This window comes from Ochotona princeps, chromosome 5 (assembly GCF_030435755.1).
Source record: "Ochotona princeps isolate mOchPri1 chromosome 5, mOchPri1.hap1, whole genome shotgun sequence".
NCBI lineage: Eukaryota > Metazoa > Chordata > Mammalia > Lagomorpha > Ochotonidae > Ochotona > Ochotona princeps.
This window is the reverse complement of record NC_080836.1, coordinates 108,187,240-108,197,037: the sequence shown is the minus strand read 5'-3', so window position 1 is coordinate 108,197,037 and position 9,798 is coordinate 108,187,240. Positions and strand designations below refer to the sequence as shown.

The following is a 9,798-nucleotide window of genomic DNA, read 5'->3' as shown; positions in this document are numbered from 1 at the left end:
ACCCCATCCTTCTGCACAACCTAATAGCAGCATTTTTCCTTTTTTTTTTAATTTTATTTTTTTAATGATTACATGGTTGATCAGGGTGAGAAGGATTGAGGTTTAGGAAAAATTGGGTGAATTCATTGCTTCCAATTTTTGGTGTGGCATTTTCAAGACAGCCTTTTCAGATGGGCTTGTTTTGTTTTATTTTGTTTTTAAGATTTACTTTTATGCAAAGTCAGATATACAGAGAGGAGGAGAGACAGATAGGAAGATCTTCCGTCCGATGATTCACTCCCCAAGTGAGCACAACAGCCAGTGCTGTGCCGATCCGAAGCCGGGAACCTGGAACCTCTTCCAGGTCTCCCATGCGGGTGCAGAGTCCCAAAGCCCTGGGCCGTCCTCGACTGCTTTCCCAGGCCACAAGCAGGGAGCTGGATGGGAAGTGGAGCAGCCAGGATTAGAACCGGCGCCCATTTGGGATCCCGAGGCGTTCAAGGCGAGGACTTTAGCCGCTACGCCACGCCACCGGGCCCTTGTTTCTGACTTTAAATATATATTTGTTTTTGTTTTTCATAAAGGCAGAGTTAGGTATCTTCCATCTGCTGATTCATTCCCTAGATGGCTGCAAAGGCCAGCACTGGACTAGGACCAAGCCAGGAGTCAGAAGCTTTTTCTGGGTCTCCCATGCGGATGCAGGATCCCAAGCACTTGGGTCATCCTCTTCTGCTTTCCCAGGCCATGAGGAAGGACCTGGATGGCAAGTAGAGCAGCAAGGAGTCAAACTGATGCTGATACAGGATGCCAACATTGCAGGTGACAGCACCAGCCCTGTTCCTGATTTTTAAAGACTAGTTTATTTGAAAAGCAAAGTGACAAGAGATCTTTTTTTTTTTAAAGATTTATTTATTTTATTACAGAGTCAGATATACAGAGAGGAGGAGGGACAGAGAGGAAGATCTTCCGTCCAATGATTCACTCCCCAAGTGATCCGAAGCCGGGAACCTGGAACCTCTTCCAGGTCTCCCACACGGGTGCAGGGTCTGTCCTCGACTGCCTCCCCAGGCCACAAGCAGGGAGCTGGATGGGAAGTGGAGCAGCCGGGATTAGAACCGGCACCCATATGGGATCCCGAGGCGTTCAAGGCGAGGACTTTAGCCGTTAGGCCACGCCACCGGGCCCGACAAAAGATCTTCATCCACTGGTTCACCCTCAGCTGAAGCCAGGACCCAGGAGCTCCAACCTGGACTCGCCTGTAGGTGGCAGGAACCCAACTTGATTCTTCCTCCCATGTGCTGAAGCATCAGCACAAAGTAGCTAGAACGCCCAGCCAGGCCCTGCTGCGAGACACTGACCTAAGCTGGTCTCCTCATAAAAGCTCCCTTTTTTGTAGGGACTGTTTGAGAGCCTTCCTGAGATGGGTGTCCCTCCTGTCTTCCAGCTGCATACGCTCACCAGTTTCAGGGCTGTCTCAAGCTCTGTAGGGCCTGGCCTCCCCCATACCGTCATGACACTTGCCACAGCTTTTTGAGACCGAGTTACTGGGACACACTCTGCATCTGCTCCCAGGACAGCCTGGAGAGGCTGCTGCAGGGCTGGAGTCTTTTGGGGAGCGTAGAGGCAGCCAACAGGTGGTCGGTCTGTGGGGCTGCTCCCTTCTCCAGAGCAGGAACTTAGCTTGACCACTTCCACCTGCAAGGAAGGTTGGGAAACTCACTCATGTAACAGGAAGGACAGATATGGTGGTGCAACAGGTTAAGCCACTGTGTGGGATGCACTGGGTCACATCCCTGTTGCTGACACGCATCCTGGCGGGCAGCAGTGACAGCTCAAGTACTCCTGCCTCCTGCAGGTAAGATTAGTATAGAGTTCCAGGTTCCTAAGTCAGTCTGTTACTTGTGAGTGGCAATTGGGGAGTGAACCAGCAGGTGGAAGAGCTGTCTCTGAAATTCTGCCTTTCAAATAAACATTTAAGTATTGAGAGAGCACATGAACCAAGTGTTGTGTCCCTGGGTGGCCCAGCCAGCAGAGCCAGTACCATGGACACGGCGAGGGCCTGGGAATGAAGCACTGACAGGAGACCAGTGATGGCGGAAGTCTCCCTCAAGCCTCTCTTTATTACTCCTTATATTCTCTTTTCCCCAAGTGCTTTCACCAAACAATAGGATGCCAATAAGTCCCATTAGACCAGGTGCTTTTAGCCGCAAGCCTATTTCTGTAGTGCTCAGCTTCACGAGTGCTAATCAGCTCCTTAGCCCACAACACCTGGGGGCTCAGCAGGGGCCCACACCAGCACTTTGGGCTTGGAGTGTGCCGACTGAGGGGATACCTTTCAATCACACCTGCCTTTTGTGTGCGCAGATGCAGACTAAGTGGTGAACGGTTACACAGCACAACAACAAGTAGGAACTAGAAAAAGGACTTTACTTTCCCTTTTGTTTATTTTTGTTTAAAAGAGAGAAATCTTTCATCTCCAGATTTCTGCAACAGCCAGAGTCGGCCGATCCCAAAGCCTGGGCCCATCCACTGCTTTCCACCAGGAGGAAGCTGGACGGGAAGTGGGACAGGAACTGGCACTGTGAGCGAGGCTTAACCTCTACTCCCCCTTTTTCCAAAGAAAAGTCCCAAGCCAGAGAACCTACTGAACCTGCCTCCAGGTTTCCCCATCTGGTATCAGCCTCCTCTTATGTGGAAGTGGAGCTCAGTATAATGTGGATCCTTCAGGCCGCCAGAGCCTGAGAACCCTCCCTCCCCCTGCACCAGGACAGGCTGCGCTGTGGGGCAGACAGGGAAAGGCTGGGGTACCAGCATTACAGGTCAGTCCTGGTGCCAAGGACGCTGAGCAGGCAACCAGAGTGCAGGTCCAGGAGCCTCACTAAGGCACAAAGATGTAGGTTCTGGCAGCCCAACTCCAGACTGCAGGTCTGAAGGGTGCTGAGCTCTACCACAGCACCACTGCCACATGCAGGCTGCAACATACTGATGATACCAAGATGCAAGGATGGAAAGTGAGGGAAGCAAAACCACTCCCTGTATCTTACATACCAGAGTGCGGGCCAGCCCTGTCTACAGCCCCAGCCCCACGACCTGAGAGACCAGGAGGGAGCCTACAGCCCCGCCCCAGGGCCCCAGAGACCAGGACTCCAGACCCCACTCAAACCCGGCTGCCGACAACACAGAGGCTACGTCAGGGTGTCTGACTCGCAAAGCCACCACAGGCTTGGACCCCGGGGCAAGGTCCGGCGCGGGTAGCGTTCCCGCGGGCCCACCGGCTCGGCCTGACCGGAGAGCTCGGGCGGTCCTGTCATTTTGCGGCAGGGGAAGGTTTGGTGGTCTTGCCAGGATCGGCGCACACGAGGGCCTGGGCAGCACCGAGGAGCCTGAGGGGCCCAGCACGTGAGCAGGCTTCGCGTCCCGCCGCCCACGTCGCCCGTCTCCACCCGGCTGACAGGGAGCTGTGGAAGCAGGGCAGCGCGGCCCAGGGCGCAGGCGCGGCCGCCACACGGCGCGCGGCCCAGGGCGCAGGCGCGGCCGCCACATGGCGCGCGGCCCAGGGCGCAGGCGCGGCCGCCACACGGCGCGCGGCCCAGGGCGCAGGCGCGGCCGCCACATGGCGCGCGACCCAGGGCGCAGGCGCGGCCGCCAGACGGCGCGCGGCCCAGGGCGCAGGCGCGGGGGCTGGCCGAGCCCGGGCGTCACACGCACCTCCGCCAATCGTAGCGCATGCTGCGGCAGCCGGCGCCTCTCAGCCAATGGCTGCGCGTGCCGCGGATGCTGAGGAGGGCAGGCGGGAGGCTTGCGGCCCGGCGGCGGCAAGAAGGATGGCGGGCCGGCGCGGGGCGCTCATCGTGCTGGAGGGCATGGACCGGTCCGGCAAGACCACGCAGAGCCGCAGGCTGGTGGCCGCGCTCCGCACCGCGGGCCACCGCGCCGAGCTGCTGCGCTTCCCGGGTGCGTGCGCGTCGCCGCCGCGCCTCCGTGGGGGCCTCCGTGACGCTCGGTGCCCGAGGCAGCCCCCAGGATGTCGCCCCGACTTGGGGTGCGGGGAGGGGGCCCCCGAATGGTGCCTGCGATGGCAGCTTTGTGTCCGCGGGCCCGTCTCGGAACCTCCTAGTGAGACGAGGCGGACCTAGGCGGGAAGGCTGACCCTTGCGTCCCTTTGTCACAGAGAGATCGACCGAGATCGGCAAGCTGCTGAGTTCCTACTTGGAGAAGAAGAGCGACATGGAGGACCACTCGGTGCACCTGCTCTTCTCGGCCAACCGCTGGGAGCGAGTGTAATGGTCGCGCGGGCACCGGGGAGGTCGAGGCTGGCACGCGGCCGGCCGGCAGCCTCCTTCCTTGAGGCTTAGGTGTAGAGAGGTTAGCTGGAAGGTAGAGTCCGCCGACACTCCGTGCCCTGAATGGAAGCTCAGGCTGACTGCCACCCCCTCTTTTTTTTTCTAGGGTTATTTATGCATGAGAGGCAGATTTACAGAGGGGAAAGAGGTCTTCCATGAGGTGGTTTACTCCCTAAATCGTAGCAGGAGCCAGGAGCCTCCTGCACAGGTGCAGGGCCGACCTCGCTTCTCCCAGGTGCATGCGGCAGCCGGATCAGGAGTGGAGCAGCCGAGGCCAGAACCTGCACCCACAACTCTCCCAGTGGCTTACCCCGCTGGGCCACAATGCCAGCCCTGGTTTAACTGTTGTCGAGCGCCCCCACGCTAGGATTGGGAGCCTGGCTGGTGTTGCCTGTCCCTTTCACTGCAGGATTCAGAGGGGCTCTGCCCAGCCACTGAGCAAGGGGGTTCAGTGCCAACTGGAACCTGCATCACTCCCCCCATGTGACTTGGAACGCAGTTGAAAATGAGACCATTGTCATTGCCTGACAGACCTGCTGTTGATGGTGGAGATTGTCTTGTTTTGCCTTTTCTGGGTGTGTGGGGAGCAAGACGGTGTGTCTATGTCCCGCCCAGAGCCCAGGCTGTGCCCAGCAGCCGTCTTTGCACATTTCATGCCTCTCCTGTCTTCAAGAGTGAGAGTTCGTTTTGTTTTTGCTTTAAAATTTTTTTTTTTTAAAGATTTTTATTATTATTGAACAGCCGGGTATACAGAGAGGAGAGACAGAGAGGAAGATCTTCCATCCCATGTTTCACTCCCCAGTTGAGCCGCAACGGGCCGGTACGCGCCGATCCGAAGCCGGGAACCAGGAACCTCTTCCGGGTCTCCCACGCGGGTGCAGGGTCCCAAAGCTTTGGGCCGTCCTCAACTGCTTTTCCAGGCCACAAGCAGGGAGCTGGGTGGGAAGTGGAGCTGCCGGGATTAGAACCGGTGCCCATATGGGATCCCAGGGCTTTCAAGGCGAGGACTTTAGCCGCTAGGCCACGCCATCGGGCCCAAGATTTTTTTTTAAACAGAGTTGGAAGGAGAGATGGATCTTTTCCATTTGCTGACTCACTTCCCAGTTGGCCGTCTTTGCCAAACTGGAGCCAACAGACTCCTCCAGGTCTTTCACATGGGCTCAGCAGCCCAAAACGTGAGCCATCCTCTGTTGCTTTCCCAGGCCACAAGCAGGGAGCTGGATGGGAAGTGGAGCAGCCGGGACCAGAACTGGTGCCCATACAGAAAGCTTAACCTGCCATGCCACAGTGCACAAGGAGTTCATTCCTTCTTAGGAGTGATTTAGTTACACAACAGGACATCTTAGCTGCTTGTTTGTAAGGCTGTTGCAACGTGTGCATAGACCTCCATTGTCACCTTTTCCTGTCCATGGGATGAGGATGCTGTCAGTTGCAGGCTGGCCGCATGGCTGTGGGCTCCTAACCTGCTGCCGGCTCTGTGTCTTGGCAGCGCTCCCTAACAAGGCCTTTTCCTGTCTCAGGTTGGAGGTAGAACAGCAGTGCAGAGCGTTTTGAGTCTCGGTGACTGCACTGGCCCACTCTGGGTGCCGGGGCCCATGTACCTGGCACATCATCCACTGCTTCCCAGGGTCAGAGGGGAAGCTTGCCTGACCTAACCCAGCACAGCAACGCTGGTGGCTGTGTCTTTGTGTTTTGTGTGATCGTCTCATCAGATGCCTATGATACACAGTCTCCATCACAGGCTTGTCTCACTCTCCCAACTGCGGAATTGTCAGTTGGGCTTGTGGGCTGCTCTGTCTGAACTGTTGTGCGATGGCCATTTCTGTTGGCCGCCTCACAGCTGTGCATGCACTTTGAGTGAGCTTCAGGGAGACCTGGAGGTCTGATGTCTGCTGGCTGCTCTCTGGCCATACATACACGCAAAGGTCGTTGATGAACTGAGAGGGACTTGTCCTGGATTAGAGGCTGCTCCTCTGTACATCCTGATGCTGTGGGTGTGCCTGAGGCGGTTCATGGAGGCTATCCTTGGTCTCCTCCCATCATCCTTGGAGCTCATGCATGGAGACAGTTTATCTGCTGGTAATGTCCATGCCCTTTGTGGCTACTAAGAGACCTCACTGGCGTCCATGCTGGGCTTTGCTACGGGACAACCAGAACTTGGCTGAAGAGGCCATGGTCCTGTTAGGATTGGCATGCACTAGGGGCAGGGGAAGACTTAGGTGGTCCTGTCAGGGTCATTGTGTGTGAGGGGCAGCGGAGGGCTTGGGTAGTCCTGTCGGGGTCAGTGTGTGCCAGGAGCAGGGGAGGGATTGGGTAGTCCTGCCAGTTTCGGTGCACATGAGGGGCAACAGAGGGCTTGGGCAGTCCTGTAGGGATCCCCGCAGGAGGGGCGCCGGAGCACTCGGGCATGTCCTGTCTTCCAGGCCATTCATTAAGGAGAAGCTGAGCCAGGGTGTGAACCTTGTCGTGGACAGATATGCATTCTCTGGTGTCGCCTTCACCAGCGCCAAGGAGGTGAGTGTAGCCGGACAGCCTCCATTGTCCACACAAGCTCAGGGTTCTGCGAGTTTCCCTTTTGCCCCTTCAGCTCAGCTCAGCATAGTTTCTGTCAGTTGAAAGAGCCTGCACCTGTTGTGGCCATGTGCTCGAATGTGAAGAGCTAACTCCCTAAGAGAAGGCCAGACTGGCAGGGATGCAGGAGTCTCCCAGGCTGCTCTCAGGTGTGTTAGCAGGAGCCGTGAGCACCTGATCAGCACTATGGGTGGCCCACCTGCAGCTTTGACCCCAGGGCACCTTGAGTTCCTCACTGTCCAGGAGTCTGGAGCCTGAGCCTCCTGACCACCCTGGCTCCCAGGAAGTTCCTGAGTCACTATTGTGATAAGGAGACGGCACAGCTTTGGTACACCTGCCAGCAGAAAACAAGCCCCAGGACCCTCCTGAGTCCTGCAATGGCCTGGTTTTGTGCATCACAGGGCAGCTCCTTCGTGACCAGTTCAGGGCCCGCCCAGGAAATGACTACAACAATGCACCACCCTGGCCTACAAGCCGCCTGTGGTTACTGCACTGTGTCCAGCTGGTTAGGTGGAATTGGGGGTGTAGCCAAGAACAGAGATCCCCCTTCCCTCCCTCACAGAACATGGTGGAACATTCTAGCAAAGCCACTGTGAGGGTCACTGGGCTCTCAAAGCATGTGGTATGCTCCTGGTGATTAATTGCAAAGGAACTTATTTTTAGTTTTGAAAGGCAAAGCAACAGAAAGGGAGAAAGCGCTTCCATCTACTGGTTCACTCGTGTGTCCACAATAGCTGGGCTGGGCCCGGACAGCAGGGGTCCTAGTGCTGGGCAAGCTGGGTCGGAGGTGGAGCAGCCCAGTAGGAATGTGGACCTCACAGGCAGCATTCCACTTGCCACGGGGCCTGCTGTGATTTCCTTTAACACTTTGTTTTGCTGGTTGAAGTTTCTTGTGAAGGACTTACTCAGAACAAGACAGTTTGCTGATGGCCGTGGTCTTGTTCCCTGGGCTGGCAGGACTCAGCACAGTGGTCAGTCGGGAGGACCTGGTGGCCGCCAGGATTGTTCCCTTACACCTCACTCTGTCAGCAGAACTTCTCCCTGGAGTGGTGCAAACAACCGGACGTGGGCCTCCCCAAACCCGACCTGGTGCTTTTCCTGCAGCTGCAGCTGGCAGAGGCTGCTGCACGGGGAGAGTTTGGCCTTGAGCGATATGAGAGCAGGGCCTTCCAGGAGCAGGCACTGGAGGGTTTCCAGCAGCTCATGAGTGACACAAGCCTCAACTGGAAGGTGGGTGCTGGAACTTTGTGCTCAGCCCCAGACCGCCCACTGGGAGGGACGCCCAGCTCCACCTCTGCCAGCAGCACTTGGACTGCTGGTCTTTAGTGAGGTCTTGGAGTCCCCAGGGTGACCATTTTAAGGTGCTTAGCATTCCTCACTGATTAGTTTTGCATATTGTGGCTGACCCTTGGTGGCAGTGTCCTGTGGGGTGTGCTGGCCCTGAGCCCTTGCCTGTCCCCATTGCTCACTCTGTGGGAGTGAAGGCACATTCACCCTGTCTAGGAGTCAGCCCAGCACACCCTCCCTGATCCCCACTCGCCCCCTGCTGGACACACTGCTTGTGCCCCTTCCACACAGTAGCTGGAGATCCATCCTGCACTATAGTTTGCAGTTTGGCCCAGACAGCTCCTCCACCGAGCCAGCTGTGATCTGTGGTGCCACTTGCCCTACCTCACGAATCCCTTGTCAGTGAAATGGAAGGGCTGCAGGTTCTGCCAGGGGACTGCAGCCCAAACAGCCGAAGGACTCCCTACAAATCTGACTCATCCAGCTGACAGGCACAACAGAATTCACTCCCCAAAAGGGCAGGCCCTGTCCAGAATCTTCCATTCCCAGTGTCCCCAAACCCTTTGCCTTACGGAACCTTGGGCTGCAGGTTCTGCCCAGGCAGCTCTGTCACTGTCGGGGGCCGGGAGTGGGAGGTCTGGTGGGCATTGGTAATGGACATCTCTTCCTCAATTGGCAGACGGTGGATGCTTCCAGAAGCATTGAAGATGTTCATGAGGAAATCCGTGTTCTCTCTGAGGAGGCCATTGCTTGCGCTGCCTGGAGGCCACTGGGAGAACTGTGGAAGTGAGCCCATGCCACCCCCACGAGGCATCCAGGCCTGACTTCAAATCTATTCCAGGAGCTGACCCCTGCAGGCAGGGGTGCCAGCTACGCCATCTGACAGGAGTGTCCCCCTGCTTCTTCCAGAAGTCATTGCCTTCCTGTTCCTAGAATAAAGTGCTGGTAGGTGGGCTCACCCAAAGTATCAACTCCGCCCCCGGCAATGTCCTGGCCCCACTGAATGTGCCTCAAGAACCTGTTTTTGAGAATTATTGAAGTGTAGGCGGTGAGAGCGCCTCTTGGCTGGCCCACTCCCCAAATGGTTGCTATGGGCTGGGCTGGGCTGGGCTGGGCCAAAACTGGGAGTGCCACCAGGGTCCCCCATATGGATGCAGAGGCTGGGTCACAAGCCACAGGACAAGGCTTAACCCACTGCGCCTCACTGCCAGCCCCAAGGAGCCAAATCCTGAGTGCAGCAGAGGGAACTGGGAGCAGTGCCCCTGTAGGACAGGTGTGACACTTCAGCTGGCATGGGCAGGGTTTTGCAGTCCTCCAGACACCAGACTTGGAATTGTGAGGGTGGCAGAGCAGCAGCCCTCATCGCAGAAGCAACCCAGGGAGGTGCAAGCCTTATTTGCAGAGTGAGGGACACCTCAGGAGTCCAGCACAGCTGCTGGCCCTGTATCCTCACGCTTGCTCAGCCTGAGAGCAGAGAAGGGGACTGGGTTCCCTGACCCAGGCAGAACCTGCCCATGGCTGGGGACTCGGCTTCACACAATGTGTCACTTGTTTTCTTCTGGAAAAATCAAGACATACAAATGTTTTCTACTGAAATTTTATTATTTATCATTGAGAA

General features: G+C 56.8%; 1 protein-coding gene across 3 annotated transcripts; it reads left to right on the top strand.

The window, feature by feature from the left end:
* Positions 1-3,737: 3,737 nt before the first annotated feature.
* DTYMK (deoxythymidylate kinase) lies at positions 3,738-9,197 on the top strand. Of its 3 annotated transcripts, none has more exons than XM_004597431.3 (5): positions 3,747-3,933; positions 4,151-4,259; positions 6,746-6,836; positions 7,998-8,123; positions 8,860-9,197. In XM_004597431.3, exons 1-5 carry the CDS (start codon positions 3,804-3,806, stop codon positions 8,968-8,970), a joined length of 567 nt encoding a protein of 188 aa, XP_004597488.2. In that variant the 5' UTR covers positions 3,747-3,803; the 3' UTR covers positions 8,971-9,197. The 3 variants fall into 3 exon arrangements, with proteins under 3 accessions (XP_058521229.1, XP_004597488.2, XP_004597487.2); XM_004597430.3 differs by having other exon boundaries at positions 3,751-3,933; positions 7,926-8,123; XM_058665246.1 differs by lacking the exons at positions 6,746-6,836; positions 8,860-9,197 and having other exon boundaries at positions 3,738-3,933; positions 7,998-8,100.
* The last annotated feature ends 601 nt before the right edge of the window (positions 9,198-9,798 follow it).